General features: G+C 43.0%; 2 protein-coding genes across 2 annotated transcripts; both read left to right on the top strand.

Moving 5' to 3' along the window:
* Window positions 1-5,573: 5,573 nt before the first annotated feature.
* On the top strand, window positions 5,574-6,449 carry LOC311182562 (olfactory receptor 7A10-like; the record flags this gene model as incomplete). The annotated part of the gene is made up of 1 exon (XM_084251431.1): window positions 5,574-6,449. The coding sequence occupies exon 1, from the start codon at window positions 5,628-5,630 to the stop codon at window positions 6,447-6,449; it is 822 nt and encodes a 273-aa protein (XP_084107557.1). The 5' UTR covers window positions 5,574-5,627.
* Window positions 6,450-18,529: 12,080 nt separating this feature from the next.
* On the top strand, window positions 18,530-19,417 carry LOC311180654 (olfactory receptor 7A5-like; the record flags this gene model as incomplete). The annotated part of the gene is made up of 1 exon (XM_084248568.1): window positions 18,530-19,417. The coding sequence occupies one exon, from the start codon at window positions 18,530-18,532 to the stop codon at window positions 19,415-19,417; it is 888 nt and encodes a 295-aa protein (XP_084104694.1).
* Between the last annotated feature and the right edge of the window lie 222 nt (window positions 19,418-19,639).

The following is a 19,639-nucleotide window of genomic DNA, read 5'->3' as shown; positions in this document are numbered from 1 at the left end:
ATGACCTCACAGAGCAGCTGAGGAGATGAACAGTGTGCAGGAGATGAACAGGAGATGAACAGTATTCCCTCATAGTAGGTGCTCACATAAGTTATACTTATTATTTAATTTCAATTGGGGATCTAAAGAGTTTTCCTTTGCAACCACTCCAGTAGTCAAATCTGCATAGTTTTGCTTGTTAGTATTTAATTTTTTAATTATAAATTGTTCTATTGTTTAAAAATGAGCAATGATTAAGAATTTAAAAAAAATAAAAATGAAAAAAAAAACAAAAAAAATACAGAAAATATGATGAAGGAAGGGAGCAAGGTAGCATTATAGGAGGCTCCTGAATTTCCATCTTACCATGGATATACTGACTGTATAGCTAGGGATCAAACGTCTCTCCCTGAGCGAAATCTAGAAAGTAGCTGAATGACTCGTAGATGAGAAAACACCCATATCAGAACATGTAGGCATTTTCTTAAGGCTGAGACACACTCTCACAATAAACCTCACTCCTGACATAGAGCCACACAATCAGGAGGGAGCCCTCAACTCCCAGACTGTCTTGAGCAATGCAGGATGTGGGTGGATAGCTACCCAACTTTTAAGATTCTTACCAGAAGCAGTGGGCCTTTAGACCTCTACGATGCTTGCATCCATAGATCCCATGGATGGTTTGGGTTAACAGCAAATTAGATGTGGCTGAAAGAGGATTTCTGGGCCTTCCTAGTGGTGCAAGTGATTAAGCACGGCACTATGAAGCAATTCGCAGCTACTGCAGCCCAAGTTTGATTCCCGGCCAGGGAACTAACCCACATGGCACACACCTCTGGCCTACACCCCAGCTCTTGTATGCATAAATAAATAAATCTTTTATTTTAAAATACAGGACTGGTTATTTGAAAAAAAATTATAATTGTGCTCATTCTTACAGTTTACTTACTTACTAGGGCTCAGTATTTATTCTGGTGTGTGATTCAAATACTCAAACAGATTTGGAAGTTCTCAAGATAAATGTTTTGCACTCCATTCTCCCACATATGTATAGATTGTTGAGCAAAATGTTCTAAAGTTTTAAATTTTGTTTGATCCTCATTTGGTTCTATTGTGTCCCACCATGGATTTTAAACATCGGCTGTTTTCTTGCATTCTTAGCAGTGATAAGCTATTGTACATACTGTGTTCATGTGTCACATCTGTTTTTAGTCATTACTGTGTCTCCTCACACTGTGATGTGATCTGTTGTATTTTCATTGAGATTTCACTGATATGAAACAGTGTGTACGTTGGAGAAAAACATGTTGATTCGATATATTTATATTGCAGTATGATTCCAGTTAGCACAGGTAACACTCTATCAATACACACAATCGATATTTATTTTTGAAACAAAATGATTCAGAAATAATCTCTCGGCAATTTTGAAGGTTACAAGGAATGACTGTTGACTATGTCACACTGTAGTAGATTCCAGAACCTTATTCATCCAGCAGCTTCAAGTGTGTATCCTCAAACAACCTCTTCCCAATTTCCCACCCTAGTCCGTGTAAGCAATTTCAGTCTGTTTAGATGCGCACACACAAGTGATATCCAGTATTTGTATTTCTCTGACTTCTATCAAGGAGCAGGATGTTCTGAGGTGCTCATGTTGTCACAAAAGGCAGTGTGTCCTTCTTTCTCTTGACTAATATTATTTGATATTTTATTATATAGAATGTGTATTATAATAACACAATATCCTGTGCATGTATTACACATTATATGTTTTACCTAATCCATGTATATTGATTTGGACAATTAAGAGCAATACTATAGACATATATATATATATATATATAGCACATATATACTTTATATCTATACATGTACACATTATTTTATTTATTTATCCACTGATGGACTCATAGTTTATTTCTAGATTTTGGCTCAACAAACATGGGGTGCGGATAGCTATTCCAAGTCCTGTTTTCATTGCCTTTGTACATGTATGAACACATCACGGGGGAGTCTATCTTTGCTATTTTGAGGCACCTCTGTTTGCTTATCCACTGTGGCTAACATGGTTTAAAATCCCACCGACAGCACCCCAGGGTTACTGAACCCCACTCCTACTGCTGACCTTTGGTCATCTCCCTGGGAGCTCTGTCAGCAGCTGTGGGGTGACAGCTCCTGGTTTGGATTTGCATTTCCCTGGTGAGTGATCCTGAGCACCCCCTCATGTGTTTGCTGACCATCTAGGTGTCTCCTCTGGAAAACACATATTTAGGCAATGACATATTAGGCAATGGTATTTGCATAGCCATGACTTCCTTGTGACATGAAAAAGCAAGAAGCCACATGTGGTGCTACAAAACTGAAAAGCTTCTGCATACAAGAGAGACAAAAGGGACACTGGGCGGCCAATTTGTTCCTAAAAACAGCCCCCACCTTCCCTCTCCTGGATCACATTCTTCTGTATTCAAGTGACAATTGATATTTTCCTCAAGCATATTGGAATCCATTTTGTTTATCTAGGTTTATCTCCCAATTAGCTTTTTCCAGTCAGAGTTGAGGGTAACTGGGTCCTGCCAAGAAGCAGATGGTACAAAGGAACAGACCCTGACAGGATGCTGTTCACATGCAGGGCAGTGGGCCACACTCACTGCGGGTAGGAATGCAGCCTGGTCCAGCCCTCACAGAAAGCAGTGAGGACGTGTCTCAAACAGTAAACATGGATCTGCCATTGGACCCAGTCATTCCACTCCTAGGCATCTGTCTACCATATTCAAAAAGCTAACTGCAAAGAAAACTTGCACTGCCTTGTTTATTGCAGCCTTATACATTATAGCTGACACATCCTGACATATGAGCAGATCAAGAAGATGTAGTATATGCACACCATGGAATACTACTCAGCAATCAAAAAGACAAACTTTAGCCATTTGTGGCACATGGACGGAGCTTGAAATCATGAAGCTAGCTGAAATAAGTCACGAGAAAGATAGATATCTGACGGTGTGACTGATGTGTGGAATATAAAGAAACTAAATTAACAGATTAAGACAAGGTTAGAAACTAACACTTGCTAACTGACTATAGAGCTGAGACAACAACAGGGGAGGCTGGGGGAAGGGGAAGAACGATTGGGAGTGAAGCACAATGGTCTGCAGTGGTGGAACATGGGTGAGAGGGTGTGGGTGCACTATGGTGGCAATACCTGCTGGGGTTTCCCTGGTACTACCTCAGTTACAAAACAATAAATGAATAAATAAGGACACAAAAACCAAGGTTCTTCGTTTTTAGGTATCCAGGGTCTTAAAATGCAGAAGGGCCTCCCTGGTGGCGCAGGCGGTTGAGCGCAGCGCTGTGAAGCTGTCCGCAGCCTCTGCAGTGCTGGCTCGATTCCCACCGGCCTCAGAGCAAGCCACATGGTGAGCAGACCTCTCCTGTCTCACCGCTGCTCACTCAGCACTGTGTATTTCATCATTCTGCCTGTTCTGTTCCCTGCTCTGTCTCTGGTGAATCCTCTCACCCTCCTGCACATCTGGCCTGTACCCTGGCTCTTATATAAATAAAATAAATCTTTAACAAAATGCAGAAGAAAATAGCAACTTTCTTTACAACATTTCTGGACAGCTGATTCTTTGAAAGGCAAACCACTTCCTATTTTCCTTGACCTTAGTGATTTGATTTCCAATTCTCAGCTCTGCCTCAGTGCACAGGACAAAATGCCCTAAGTGTGGATCCGAAAATGTGTGTGTGTGGCTAAAATAAGGGGAATAGGCCTTATTACAGGTAAAGAGACGCAGATTGGACATCTATCCCAAGTCGAAGCTGTCTTCTGTAATCAAACAATCAGAATTTAGATTAAATGTGAGAGATAGAAATGATAGTTTACAGAGGGATTTGAATTACAGATAATTTATACATGTAGGACTACTGCTCACACTTAGGCACAGCGCAGGTAACACAATCTACACACCAGAAGATCAGCAAATGTACAATGTCATGAGGCAGCAGGATGTCCAGGCCTCCTGCCCACTCTCTCATCTCACCCCCAACCTGGAGCGCCCCCTCTTGTCACAGCATACTTCTGGGATCTGTAAATGTGCCAGGAACACTCCTGTACTGACATCTTTTTCTGGCTATTTCCCCAAACCCAAATGTTTTTCTCATGCATATATTGTTACCATGTGATATCCCCTTCATAAAAAATCCCGATGACTTCATATTTTTTGTTCAAAGTCTCCTAATTGGAAATGGTTATACAAGTTTCCTCTAGATTCTACCTCTTCATCCAACTGCATTATTTTACTTAACAATAATAATCACCATACTAAATATTATTTATGGAAACCACACACATATTTAAAGAAAACTTGTTTGGGAATAGGATTTTATTTCTTTTAAAAAAAGATTTATTTTTTTATTATTTATGCATAGAATTCTGGCGTGTAGGCCAGAGGTGCAGAGGATGAGAGGACTCACCAGAGACAAAGTTGGGGAGCTGGACAGCAGATCAACTGAGATACACTGCTGAGGGGAGCACCTGGCAAAACGGGAGAGGTCTGTTACACCATGTGGGTCAGAAACCTGGCCGGGGATGGAATACAGGCTGTCTGGGTGGAAGCCCTGAGACATAACCCCTAGGCCATCAGGGAGGACCCACAGCTAGGATTTTTCAAAGTTGGTCTCACTGCTTTTTCTGCATGATTCCAACAATATTTGGATAACATAACTGGTCGAACGTATTTAAAAGAAAATCTCAGGGCCTCCCCGGTGGCGCAGCGGTTGAGCGCTGGGTTGCGAAGCTGCCCGCGGCCTCTGCGGTGCCAGTTTGATCCCCAGCTGCTCCCCGGCCACCGGAGGAGGGTCCCACATGGCGCGCAGACCTCTCCTGCCGCCCGCTGCTCCCCTCAGCAGTGTCCTTCGGTCCTTCTGCCTGCTCTGCTCCCCGCTCTGGCTCTGGTGAATTCTCTCACCCTCCTGCACTTCTGACTGTACCCAGTGCATGTATAAAACAAACAAACAAACAAACACATAAATAAATAAATAAAACATGCCTTAATAAAAAAAAAAAATTAAAAAAAAAAAAAAAAGAAAATCTCACGGCCTCCATGATGGCGCAAGGGGTTAACATGTAACTTAAGAAGCTAACCACAGCCATTGCAGCACGAGTTTGATCCCTGGCCAGGGAGCTACCCACTCATATGGCGCAGCAGACTTCTCCTGTCTCCCCGCTGCTCCCCTCAGCAGTGTGTTTCAGTCAATCTGCCTGTTCTTTTTAAAAAGAAAAATGAAAATCTCAGGAAATTTTTAAAGAAAATTTGGACTTGGAATATGTTTGCCTTAGATGTAAGAATGGCTAATTATTTTCAGCATCAAGAGAAGTTGGGTCATTAACAGCCTTGAAAATTTCAGGTAAAAGGCACAAGCTCCATAACATGAAATTTATTAACTGATTGTATTTAAAATAAATTCACACCATTTAAACTCATTTCATGATTGCTCTGCTGTGGTTAAGTTTATCACTTCTGTTCCCATCCCCCAGGCTCACCAGCGACCTGGCGCCAGGAAACCAAACCCACCCCACAGCCTTCACCCTCCTGGGGCTCTCAGAAGAGGCCTCGCTGCAGCCCCTCCTCTTCTGGGCCTTCTTGGCCATGTACTTGGTCACGGTCACTGGGAATCTCCTCATCATCCTGGCCATCGTCACGGACCCCCGCCTGCACACCCCCATGTACTTCTTCCTCGCCAACCTGTCCTTTGCCGACATCTGCTTCACCTCCACCACCGTCCCCAAGATGCTGCTGAACATTCAGACACAGAACAAAGCCATAACCTATGCGGGCTGTCTCAGCCAGACGTTTTTCTTCTTACTCTTTGTAGGAGGGGACACTTTCCTCTTGACAGCGATGGCCTATGACCGGTTTGTGGCCATCTGCCACCCCCTGCACTACATGGTCATCATGAACCCCCAGTTCTGCGGCCTCCTGCTTCTTGCATCCTGGGTGTTAAGTCTTCTGCAATCTCTGTTACACAGCTTACTAGTTTTGCGACTGTCCTTTTGCTCACAGCTGCAAATCCCTCACTTCTTCTGTGACCTGGACCAGGTGATCCAGCTTGCCTGTTCTGACACCTTCCTCAATGAGCTGGTGATATATTTAGCAGCGGGGGTTCTGGGGGCCATTCCTCTCAGTGGCATCCTTTACTCTTACTCTAAGATTGTGTCCTCTGTTTTGAAAATTTCATCAGCGAGCGGCAGGTACAAAGCCTTCTCCACCTGCGGGTCTCATGTCTCCGTGGTCTCCCTGTTCTACGGGACGGCGCTCGGCGTGTACCTCAGCTCTGCTGCTACACACGACTCCAGGGACAGTGCAATCGCTTCGGTGATGTACACGGTGGTCACCCCCATGCTGAACCCCTTCATCTACAGTCTCAGAAACAAGGACATAAAGCAGGCCCTGGGGAGACTCTTCAGCTGAAGAGCAGCCCCAACGTGATGGTGTTTCTGCCCTCAGATTGTCTGGTCGAGAGCAGCAGGGCTCACATTCCATGGATTAAGTCATGAGCCTGTCATCAGTTAGTCAGAGATAATCTGTGTTTGTCTTATGTACAGAGTTTGATATCAGTTTTTTTATACGTTATAAATATGCTTTCTGTATTTCCTTAATTATTTTTAACTGCTCTGAATACTGGAGTCAGTACTAAGAAAAGCATAGTGTACTTGAATTTTTCTTCAGGAAAATGTGTAAAACAAAAAGTTGGCATTTACCTAATAATATAAACAAATGGAGGAAAAATATGTACAACTGTGTCAGGTAAAAACGAGCAAATTACTGATGATTTCCAGAAAAATCCTGTCTTATCACAGTATCCAGGCGTGTTCAGCATTAATATTCAGCTGTCCCTGATTTCTGTCCTTTACTTCCATTCCTTCGGTGATTTTGTGTAGACCCGTAATATTTCTGTTCATGTCATTTTGCTCAGGGCTTTGTGAGCTAAGGCTCAGTTTTCCTTCCTTACAGAAGAACTCTTGTCAGCTTTTATTGTCAGGCAGGCAGCCCAGACAGTGATAAACTCCAAGGGCTTCTCTGTCCAGGAAGCTTTTATTGACATTTACATTTGAATAATTCTGCAGGATAGAGTATTCTTGGCTGGAAGCCCTGGCATTCATTCCTCTTCTTTCCTGGAGATGGACAGGGGAAAATCAGAGGAGAGCCTCTTTTGGGGCCTTTGCAAATTATCTTTTACTCAGGCCGCCTGTAAATTCTTCTCTTTTTGGCGATTTTTTATAACTTAACATTGCGGTGTCAGGTGCAGGTCATTTTCAATTTGAAATTCGGGTGTCATCTCTACATCCTGGACATTCCTGCTTATTTCATTCTTTAGGTTGGATAATTCTCAGCTGTGATTTTTTGGAAAAGCCTCCCGCCTCGCTTCTTTCTTCATCTTCTGGATTATCCACGATCCTTACTTTTCCACTTCTAATTGCTTCTGACATTGTTTGTAGCATTTCCTTATTTTTCCTGTGTCCTTGTATCATTTCTCTCTGTTTTGTTAACTGGGTGATTTATATATTTGGATCCTCTATTTCTGAAGTTAATTTGTTTGCCAGTTTAATTCTATTTAAAACATTTTCTGTATCATGTTTATTTACATTCAGATACTTTTGTGTGTCTTAATATTGTCCATCTCTTTGGTGAAGACCCTCCGGTTCTTTTATCTACTTTCCAAGGTCTCACAGCTGCCTGTCTGCCCTGAGTCACCTCCCATAGCTCATGGGTGTATTTAATGTTGTTGTTCCATGTCACTGAGACTCCTCTGCTTCTCTCTCCTGTATTTAGGAAAGAGAACTTCTGTTCTGCTACTTTTTTCCCTTCTTGTGCTCGGATGTTCCTTGATTTCTATGTATTGATGTCACCTCATTTCCAGGTGTACAGCTGGGGTCCTGGGGGTCAGTTTGATTGTTTCTCTTCTAGCTCACCTTGGGGTGAGGTGGGCAGTGGGGACTCTGGGACTTAAGATTTGTATCAGTTTGTTGAGAAGTGAACTCTGTCACCTCCACATCCTCCCCTCTGTCCACAGAAGCTCCAATTTGTCTTCAGTTGTCGTAACTTCTCTCCCCACCTCCCTATAGTTGTTCCTGCCGTGGATTGAGTCTCCTGGTGACTGGAGCTGGGTCTAGTCCACAGGGTTCAATCTTTGGACTCGGCTGGCCTGGACATGAAGGGGGCACCTACGTGGGTGTGTGCCCATTGCACAGCTGTGGCCACAACACAGCCACCAGCCCTGCCGTCCATTGAGGGACCCAGTTTGCAAATGCTGCAAGTCAGCTTGCTACTTTGTAAAGAAGTGCTCTGTTCCTTTTTCTGCTCTGGGATCCATTATGAAGCCATCTGGGCTCTGCCTAAAAACTGTGATTTCCTCATTCTGGTAGAGTGTGCAGATTTCCTTTCCTGTGCTGGTCACTGAGCTCACAGGGTCCCCGCCGGAAGAGGGAACACTTCTGTAATGTTGATGGAAGGGAAACTTGTGCATCTGTTCTGGAAGCTGTATGGAAATTCCTCAACAATGGAGGAATATGAGTTCCCTATAATCCAGTTGCCTACTTCTGAGTATGTAGCTGGAAAATATACACAAAAACTCCTAATTCAAAGAGGTGTGTGTCACCCATGTTCACTGCAGTGGAATTTACAATAGTCAAGAGGCAGAAACTATCCAAGAATCCACTGATCGACAAATGGCAATAATGATGTGGTATGTGTAGATAATGGAAAACTATTTATTTATTTAGATATTAAAAAGATGACAGTGTGCCATTTGCAACAACAGAAGGGAAACAACAGAATTATCCTTACTGAAATAAGCCAAGCTGAGAAAGTCAAATACTATGATTTCACTCATGTGTGATAAAGGAAACAAATAAACAGATGATAAGAATAAAACAAAATAAGAACAATGAGTGGCTAACAGAAAGATGGGGTAAGGGATGTGTTTAAATCAGAAACTGAGGACAATGGTGTAATGAAAGATAAATTTGAACTTTTTAAAAAAAATATTTTTCTTTATTTTTTTAAATTTATTTATACAAGAACCGGGGTACAGGCCAGATGCGCGGGAGGGTGAGGGGATTCACCAGAGACAAATCAGGGAACAGAACAGGCAGACTGATGACAGACACTGCTGAGGGGAGCAGCGGGAGAGACAGGAGAGGTCTGCTGCACCATGTGGGTCCCTCGCTGGCCAGGCGGGATCAAACCGGCACTGCCAGGCTGCAGTCAGCTTCACAGCGCTGTGCTCAACCACCTGCGCCACCAGGAGAGGCCCAAATTTGAACTTTTAGCAGTGAACTAAATGTCGCATATACCTATGTTGATTAATAATCATGCATATCTGAAATGTATATAATGTTATAATGCAAGGTTACTTCAGCGTAATAAGTTGAAAGCTAAACTCAAAGGAAATGGAAAGAATTCAATGGGAGTGTCTCCTTTAATAAATAGCTTTATATTAAAATTAACTTATGTTTCAAAGTGAATAATAAAGTTGTTTTGCAGTATAAAATAAAATGTGAAATTACTGAATTGGAATAGCCATAAAAAATTAGGCACACATACTACATGGGTCCCTTTATACATAATACACATAAGGTTACACAAGATTGAATATCTTTCTTAAATTATTTTTTTAAAAGATGGCCCTAAGTCAGTTTTCTCTTATCTAATAGTGTGGGAATAATAAACCAATATTCATATGGATATTTTGAGACAAGTGCTTGTAAATAGTGGTTAGTATTTTAGGATGAGTTCCATTTATGTCCAGATTTTAGGGTTTTCAGCATACCTGGATTTGGATCTAACGATATATTAAACCAGTTCAGTTAAGGTGGCAAGATATAAACACAAAATCAGCTCCCTTCCTATATATAAACAATGAGTTAGGTGAGAAAAAAATCAAGAAAGTGATCCCACTTACAATCAAACCAAAATAAATAAAAGTTAAATACCTTAAGTATTTAAGGTATTCTTAAATTAGTATTCTTAAAGTATTCTTAAGTTAGTAAACTTAAGAAAGGATGGGGAGGGCCTGTATAAAGAAAACTATAAGACTGTCAAAAGAGATACAAAAAGACAGAAAGAAATGTAAAGTTATTTCTTGTTCATGGATTGGAAGAATCAATGTGGCCACAATGAACATCCTCCACAAAGCACTACACAGAGTCAACACAGTCACATGGAATTATCAGTGACACACTTTAAGGAATAAAACATACATTACTGAAATTCATATAGAACCACAAAACACCCTGGACAGCAAAGCAAATCTGACCAAAAAAGGGAAAACGTCATTATTAAACCAGACTGATACCAGACTTCAAACTATGCTATAAAGGTTTAATAAGAAAAACAATACTGGATGATTAAAATGGTCTGGAACAATGGGATAGAATCAAGACCCAGAAGCAAACCAGACTTATAGGAACAGTTACTCAAAAAATAGGAGCCAAGAACATACACTGGAGCAAGAAGCCTCTTCAGGAAATGGTATTGGGAAAACTGGACACACATGCAGAAGCATGAAACTAGATGACTCCATCCCCACACACACAAAAATCAATTCAAAATGAATATAAAAGTCTTTCATGTAAGACTCCAAACCATAACACACATAGAAGAAAACATGGACAAAACACTGTACAATATAAATTTCAGATGGTTTTGTAGATTCATCTGCAGCAGCAAGGGAAATAAAAGCAAATATAAATAATTGGGACAATATCTACCAAAATGATTCTGTACAGTAAAAGAAAACATCACTACAACACTGAGACAGCCTCCTAAATGGAGGATATATTTGCACAGCACAATTCTGACTAAGTCATACAAAGGACCTGGGGTGTTGAGGTCCATCCTCTCCTGTTCCACACCCACAGAGACGTGTCAAGTTCAACAAGAGCTACCCAGCTGGTTGGGAGACGTCTGGTGGACGGAGAGAGGCTGTTAGTCCAAGCGAGTGTGCCGTTAGTTTGTCAGACGTAACAAGTTATTTTCAAAAGCGTGCCTGACTTGCACAGAGCCCTGGTACGGGGTATAAAAACATCCCTACTGTGTTTTGTGGCAATAAAGTGGACATTAAGGAGAGAAAAGTTAAGGAAAATTGATTGTCTCCAAAAGAAGAACTTTCAGTACTGACAGGAGTCCATCAAAAGGAACTACAAGCCGTTCCTCTGGCTGCTGGAAAAGCAAAGGGAGACCCTCACTGGAGTTCGCGGTCATGCCTGCTCCTGCCTCACCAGGGGCTGTCATGGACCCTGCATTGGCAGGGAAGCCTGGGCATGATTTAGAGGTTGCTCAGACAACTGCTGCTGGGGATGAGGATGGTGACCTGTGAGGATGGTGACGCCCACTGTGAGGAGTGGAATTTGTGGGCAGCCCCCAGTGCTGGCAGTGGCACAGCACGTTAGCACTTCCCTGTGCTGCTAAGCAGGACCCCTGCCTACTCTTTGGGGCGCTGAGGAGGTCCACGGGCTTCAGAGTGAGTGTGGCCGCTACAAAAATCTTTGCTCTTTAGACCTGCATATCAGCTGGTTAGGAACACAGTCCTTTCCTTCTGGAGTTTCAAACATAAGGCTGCTGCAGTCACATCACAATAAAAACAAAAAAGAAATTCCTATTTGCTTTTGCAAAAGTGCCATGACAACAAGGAGTGTGGTTGCTGAAGCTTTATATAGAGGAACTCAATTCTCTGTTTTATGAGAGAGGAACAGCACTATTGGACATACTCAGGGGTCTGTGCTTGTACCGCATTTGTGCCTTGATGATCCAGGGCATCAAGTCAAGACAGGCTCCTCAGGCACAGACATTCGGAAAACTTGAACACAGAGTGAGAATAAGGTGCTGGATGGTCACAGAACTGGAAGGTGCGGGAGTTCATGAAAAAGAGTAACAAAAACTGGATGCACTTGACATCTAATCTAGTCTCTTGGGATCAGAGAATCATTAAGGAACTTTCCTTTTGTTCAGTCCAGTGTCCACAGGGAAATCATGAGCTCAGAGCTTGGAGCAGGAGAGTGAGGTGTGGCTAATGAGACCGCGTGGAGGGCGGTAAATACCCTGTCTCCCTCGGTCCCTCAGACTGTCCAACCCGGGCCCGGAGAGGACATGATTCCTGTCTGTGGAGCCTGACCTCTGCCCAGGGACCAGCCCTTGGCGCCCTCCTGAAATCCTGCCTGTGACACAGCCCAGATCCATCCTCAAGCGTCCAGGAGGGTCTCACACGGCTACATGGAGAAGCCCCCCTCACAGCCCCCACCCAGGTGAGTCTCAGAGCCCAGCAGGCTCTTGTGACAGATACAGAGAAAATGCAAACTGAGAAGTTCTGCCTCAGGTCACGGAGATCAAACCAGGCCCAGGCACAAGAGGTTCCCTTGTTCTCTTGCTTGACTGACTCACCAATTTATAATTAATTATTTTGTGATTCAGAACTGTCCACTGCTCTCAACAATACAGAGATGTTGCTGACAGTGAAGAGACAGGAAGGAAAATCTGTTAGGATGAGACTGAAGGAAGAGAGGGAGGCTTAACGTGGTTCCAGTAAAGTTAGGACACAGCCAAGAAGGTGTGGAGTTGAGGCAGCAGGAAAGAAAGTATTAAATACGAAGGGGATGACGGGGTGGCGGGGTGATGAGCAGGGCCTCTGTGTTGGAGAGATCCAGGGTAATGGGGGCGGATGGCCTCACAGGGCAGCTGAGGAGAGGAACAGTGTGTAGTGTTCCCTCACAGCAGGTGCTCACAGAAGTCATCCTTTTTCTTGAATGTCAGTTGGGGGAGACTAAGAGTTTTACTCTGCAACCACTCTAGCACTGGCAAATCTGCAGTTTTTCTTGTTAGAATTTTGCTTTTTTCAACTTCAATTTGTGCTCATTCTTAGTGTTCATTGATGTACAGGTTCTGATTTTTTATTCTGGTTTGTGATTCAAATATTCAAACAGAATTGGAGTTTTTCAAAATAAGTGTTTTGCACTCAATTCCCCCACATACGTGGAGATTGTTGGACAAAATGTTGAAGGTTTTCAATTTTGTGTGGGGCTCGATAGATCCTATTGTGTCCCATTATGTATTTTAAACATCAGCTGTTTTCTTGCATTCCTAGTAGTAATAACCTATTATACACCTTGTGTTCATGTCACATCTGCTTTTCCTCATTACTACATCTCACATTTTGATTTGATCTGATGTATTTTCATTGAGATTTAATTGAAACGAAACAGTATGCAAGTTGAGAAAAAAATTTTGATTTGATATATTTCTATATTGCAATATGATTACCACTGTAGGACTTGCTACCCCTCCATCACTACATGCGTTTCATATTCATTTTTGTCACAAAACAATTCAGAAATAATCTCTCGGCCCCTTGGAGGGTTATAAGAAAGTACTGTTGATGATGGCACTATGCAGTAGATTCCAGAACCGTATTCATCCAGCAGCTTCAAGTGTGTATCCTGAAACAACTCCTACCAAATTCCCCATCACCATCCACGTAACCAATTCAAGTCTGTGTAAGGACCACACGCAGAAGTGACATCCAGAATTGGTAGCTCTCTGGCTTCTGTCATGGAGCAGAATGTTCTTAGGTGCTTGTGTTGTCGCAAAAGACAGGGTGTCCTTTTTCTTGACTGAATAGTAGTAGCTCATATATTATTACAAAGAATGTGTGTTATAACCACACAAAATCCTGTGTGTGTATTACACATTATAAGTTTTACAAAATCTATGTATATTTATGTGGAAAATTAAGATCAATATTACATATATTTATATATATATATATAGAGAGAGACCCCATATATATATTTTATATCTATATGTGTACACATTATTTTCTTTATTTATCCACTGATGGCCTCATAGGTTATTTCTAAATTTTGGCTCAATAAACAAGGGGTGTGGATAGCTTTTGGTGTCATGTTTTCATCGCCTTTGTACATGTATGAACAGAACATGGGGGGGTCTAACTTTGCTATTTGAGGCACCTCTATTCTCTTTTCCACCATGGCTGAAGGGGTGTATTAGCCACCAACAGCACCCCAGGGTTCTCTGCACCCCACTTCCAGTGCTGATCTTTGGTCATCTCCCTGGGAGCTCCGTCAGCAGCTGTGTGGTGACAGCTCCTGGTTCGGATTTGCATTTCCCTGGTGAGCGATCCTGAGAATCCCCTCACATGCTTGCTGCCCATCTAGGTGTCTTCTCTGGAAAACACATATGTAGGCGCTCTCTGGTATTTGCATAGGCAATGACTTCCTGAGTAACTTGAAAAATCAGGAAGCCACAGGTGGTGCTACATAAACTGAAAAGCTTCTGCAGACAAGAGAGACAAAGGGACAAAGGGGTAGACAATTTGTTCATAAAAACAGCCCCCACCTTCCATCTCCTGGATCACATTCTTCTGTATTCAAATGACAAATGATATTTTCCTCAAGCATATTGGAATCCATTTTTGTTTATCTAGGTAGAAATAATCTTGGATCTGCATTTTTCACTGCTTGGAAAGAGTGTGATTTACTATTTTTCATTTTAAGTCTTTGCCAATTTATGTTTTAGAGAACCAGTGGGTGTGATTAAGTCTTGTTAATATCTTTTCTTCACAAGGTCTTGTGCTCCATTGTGCTTAATGCATTCATGCTGATCTGCTATATTTAACCAGACTTTATTTTTCCTGCTGTTTCATTTATTTTATGAATTAAATTCCTTGACATAGTCTCTATACAATCAAATAACAAAAGTGGAGAAACTAGCTGACATCCCTGCTCATGTGGATGTTTCATTATGCTAGAGAGGGTTGAGCACAAGGAAATAGCGCATGTGGGATATGATGGTCTCAGGAATAAACAACACGGAGGAAAGGGACAGACTGTTGGGGCATGAGCAGGATTTTATGGAATATTGTCTGGGGAGGACACTGCTTGTTGGACGAGGAGCAAAACAAGGACCAGTTTATCTGTGTCAAAGAGAGATCAAAACCCAAAGTCTAAGGGTCTCCCTGGTGGCGCAAGGGGTTAAGCACCACACTATGAAGCAATCTGCAGCCTCTGCAGCATGAGTTTGATTCCCAAGTTCAATTCCCGGCTGGCCAGGGAGAAACCCACATGGCGTGGCAGACCTCTTCTGTCTCTCCTGCTGCTCCTCCCCTCAGCAGTGTATTTCAGTACATCTAGCTGTTGTGTCTCTGGTGAATCCTCTCTCCCCCCAAACCTGGCCTGTACCTCAGCTCTTGTATGCATATAAAAGCCCAAGAAAAAGAAAAGAATCAATTCTACAAAAATGAAAAACCAGAGAAGGGACAATCTCACTCACTACTGCATCATGTCACAGTGTGTGGTCACATAAGTGGGAACAGGTACAAAAACAACACTCAGATCAGGATCCCACTGTCAACCCCACCACAGGCGAGTGGAGTGACAGCGGGTTAGTCGGCCTGGGGCCCCTGGTGTCCAAGGTAACTGTTCTCTACCCAGCCTGGCCCTTCAGTTGGGGCCTCACTCACATGGTCTTTCCCTCATTAGCAAGAACTGACCTTTCAAATACTTCTCTCCTGTATGCGATGATGCCAGATTCTTCTTACTGTGGCCTAAAGTCAGACCTGTCTTTACTCTGTGATGAAGTTTACCTACCCATACATACATAGAGAAATGACACACACACGTACACAGGTACACACAACTGATGGACGAGAACTGTTAATCAATGGCCACGGTGTGTTCAGACAATGCAGTCAGACATTTTCCTGCGGGCTTTACTTGTTTTATTCTACTTCATTCATGTAAACCCAGGTCTGACCCCGTAATGGATGTGAGTCTCAGGATATGAAAATTCCTCTTGTGTGTTCTCCAAACTATTTTAGCATTTCCCTGTCTGTCTTTCTCAACTTGTCATTATTTTTGGTGAGACCATATTCTTCATCTAGCTCATGCAATATGCATTTATTTATCTGCTATTCCCAACTAAAGGAAATCAGGGTGAGGTGTCAGAGTATAGTGAATACATTAATTTCTCACTTACTATCATGGATATATTCCTGGAAACTGCAACTTTAAGAGAAATGATATATCACAAAACCAATTTTATCATAAAGTTCATCAATATAAACACGAATTAAATTTCCTATGGCAGATTTATGGTCACTGATACATCACCAAACTTGTTGTGAAGACCCCGTCACTGTTACTATTAAACTCTACCTGCATTCATCATCTACTCATTTATCTCCCAATCAGCTTATTCCAGTCAGCGTTGAGGGTAACTGGGGCCTGCCAAGAAGCAGATGGTACAAAGGAACTGACGCTGACAGGATGCTGTTCACATGCAGGGCAGTGGGCCACACTCACCGCGGGTGGGAGTGCAGCCTGGTCCAGCCCTTACAGAGAGCAGTGAGGACGCGTCTCACACAGTAAACATGGATCTGCCATTGGACCCAGTCATTCCATTCCTTGGCATCTGTTCAAAAAATTCAAAAAACTAATTTGAAAAAAACTTGCACTCTCATATTTATTGCAGCACTATTTATTATTGTTGAAATATCCTAACATATGAGTCGATCAAGAAGATGTAGTATATAGACACAATGGAATACTACTCAGCAATCAAAAAGACAAACCTATGCCATTTGTGGCACATGGATGGAGCTTGAAATCATGAAGCTAGCTGAACTAAGTCATGGGAAAGATAAATATCAGATGGTGTGACTGATAATGTGGAATATAAAGTAACTAAATTAACAGATTAAGACAAGCTGGGCTTAACCCTTGACAGTTGACTACAGAGCTGAGACACCAAAGGGGGAGGCTGGGGGAAGGGGAAGAACAAGGCGGGGGGGGGGGAAGCACAATGGCCTGCAGTGGTGAATATGGGTGAGTGGGTGTGGGCGCACTATGGTGGCAATACCTGCTGGGGGGATCCCCGATATTCCCTGGGATACAAAAAAAAAAAAAATGAATAAATAAATAAGGAGACAACAGCCAAGGTTCTGTTTGTTTTGGTATCCAGTGTTTTAAAATGCAGAAGAAATAGCAACTTTCTTCACAACAATTCTGCACAGCTGATTCTTTGCAAAGTAAAACACTCCCCATTTTCGCTGTCCATAGCCATTTCCAGTTGTCAGCTCTGCCTCAAGGCACAGGACAAAATGCCCTAAGTGTGGATCAGAAAGTGTGTGCGGCAGAAAGAAGGAAAATAATCCTGAGGAGAGGTAGAGGAAGCACAGAGTAGACATCTATCCCAAAGTGAAAGATGTCCTCTCTAATCTAGCATTCAGAATTTAGATGAAATGGGAGAGAAACAAATTATAGTTTATTGAGGGATTCAATTACAGATAATTTATATATGTGATACATAATACACACACTTAGGCACAGCACATGTAACACAATCTACACATTAGAAGATCAGCAAATGTACAATGTCATGTGCGGGAACTTCCAAGGCCTCAGGAAGTCGGGACGTCCTGCCAACCTCTCTCATCTCACCTCAACCTGGAGCGCCCCCTCCTGTCACACCCCTACTTCTGGTTCTGTAACTGTGCCAGGAAGGCTCCTGTACTGACATCTTTTCCTGGCTATTTCCCCAAACCCGAATGTTCTTCTCGTGGATATATAGTTGCCACGTGATATGACGTTTATATAAAAAATTCCATTGACGTCAGATTTTTTTGTTCAAAGTCTCATAATCAGAAGTGATTATCAAGTTTCCTCTAGAATCCACCTCTTCATCCAACTGCATTCTTTTACTTAACAATAATAATCACCAGATGAAATATCATTTACCGAGACCACACACATACTTAGAAGAAAACTTGTTTGGGGCTAGGATTTTCCTTTTTCTTCTTTCCTGGAAAAAAAATTTGTAAACTAATTCCGTGCGCATAGAACTGGAGTGCAGGCTAGAGGTGCAGGGAGTGAGAAGACTCGCTAGAGACATGAGTGGGAAGCAGGACAGGCCGATCTACTGAAGGACACTCCTGAGGGAAGCAGTTGGCAAATCAGGAGAGGTCTGCGCCGGGGTCAGCTCCCTGGCCGGGGATCAAACACAGACTGTCCCGGGGGAAGCCGTGAGACATAACCCCTAGGCCATCAGGGGGGCCCCAGAGCTAGGATATTTCAAAGTCGATCTCACTGCTTTTCCTCCATGATTCCAGCAATATTTGGATAATATAATTGGTCAAACATATTGAAAAGAAGAACTCAGGAAATTTTCAAAGAAAATTTCGACTTGGAAAAATGTTTTTTTAGATGTACCCATGGCTCATTATTTTCAGCAACAGGGAACAGGCACTAGCTCAGTAACATGGAATTGATTCACTGAATGTATTTAAAATGAAATCACCCCATTTAAACTCATTGCTTGACTGCTCTGCTGTGGTTAAGTTGACATCACTTCTGTCTCCATCCCCCAGGCTCACCAGCGACCTGGCGCCAGGAAACCAAACCCACCCCACAGCGTTCACCCTCCTGGGGCTCTCAGAAGAGGCCTCGCTGCAGCCCCTCCTCTTCTGGGCATTCTTGGCCATGTACTTGGTCACGGTCACTGGGAATCTCCTCATCATCCTGGCCATCGTCACGGACCCTCACCTGCACACCCCCATGTACTTCTTCCTCGCCAACCTGTCCTTTTCGGACATCGGCTTCACCTCCACCACCGTCCCCAAGATGCTGCTGAACATTCAGACACAGAACAAAGCCATCACCTACGCGGGCTGCCTCAGCCAGGTGTTTTTCTACATATTCTTTGCAGGAGTGGACACCTTCCTCTTGACAGCCATGGCCTATGACCGGTTTGTGGCCATCTGCCATCCCCTGCACTACATGGTCATCATGAACCCCCAGTTCTGCAGCCTCCTGCTCCTTGCATCCTGGGTGTTAAGTCTTCTATATTCTCTATTACACAGCTTACTGGTTTTGCGATTGTCCTTTTGCTCACAGCTGCAAATCTCTCACTTCTTCTGCGAACTGAACCAGGTGGTCCAGCTTGCCTGTTCTGACACCTTCCTCAATGAGCTGGTGATATATTTAGCAGCGGGGGTTGTGGCAATGATTCCTCTCAGTGGCATCCTTTTCTCGTACTCTAAGATTGTGTCCTCTGTTTTGAAAATCTCCTCAGCGAGCGGCAGGTACAAAGCCTTCTCCACCTGCGGGTCTCACCTCTCTGTGGTCTCCCTGTTCTACGGGACGGGGTTCGGCGTGTACCTTAGCTCTGCTGCTACAGAAGACTCCAGGGACAGAGCAATCGCCTCGGTGATATACACGGTGGTCACCCCCATGCTGAACCCCTTCATCTACAGTCTCAGAAACAAGGACATAAAGCAGGCCCTGGGGAGGCTCTTCAGCTGCAGAGCAGCCCAATGTGACGGGAGCCGCATCCTCAGATTGTCTGGTCGGGAGCAGCAGGGCTCATGATCCACGGACTAAGTCATGATCCTGTCATCACTCAGTCAGAGATAATCTGTTTGTCTTATGTATTGAGCTTATATCTGTGTTTTTTGCATTATAAATATGTTTTCTGTATTTCCTTAATTATGTTTAACTGGTCTGAAAACTGGGCTCAGTATTAAGTAAAGCATCGTCTCAATGAAGTTTCCTTTAGTCAAACGTTTAAAACAGAAAATTGGGTACTTACAA

This window comes from Talpa europaea (assembly GCF_964194135.1).
Source record: "Talpa europaea genome assembly, chromosome: 12".
In the NCBI taxonomy this organism is placed as follows: Eukaryota; Metazoa; Chordata; class Mammalia; order Eulipotyphla; family Talpidae; genus Talpa; species Talpa europaea.
This window is presented reverse-complemented; position numbering and strand designations above follow the sequence as displayed.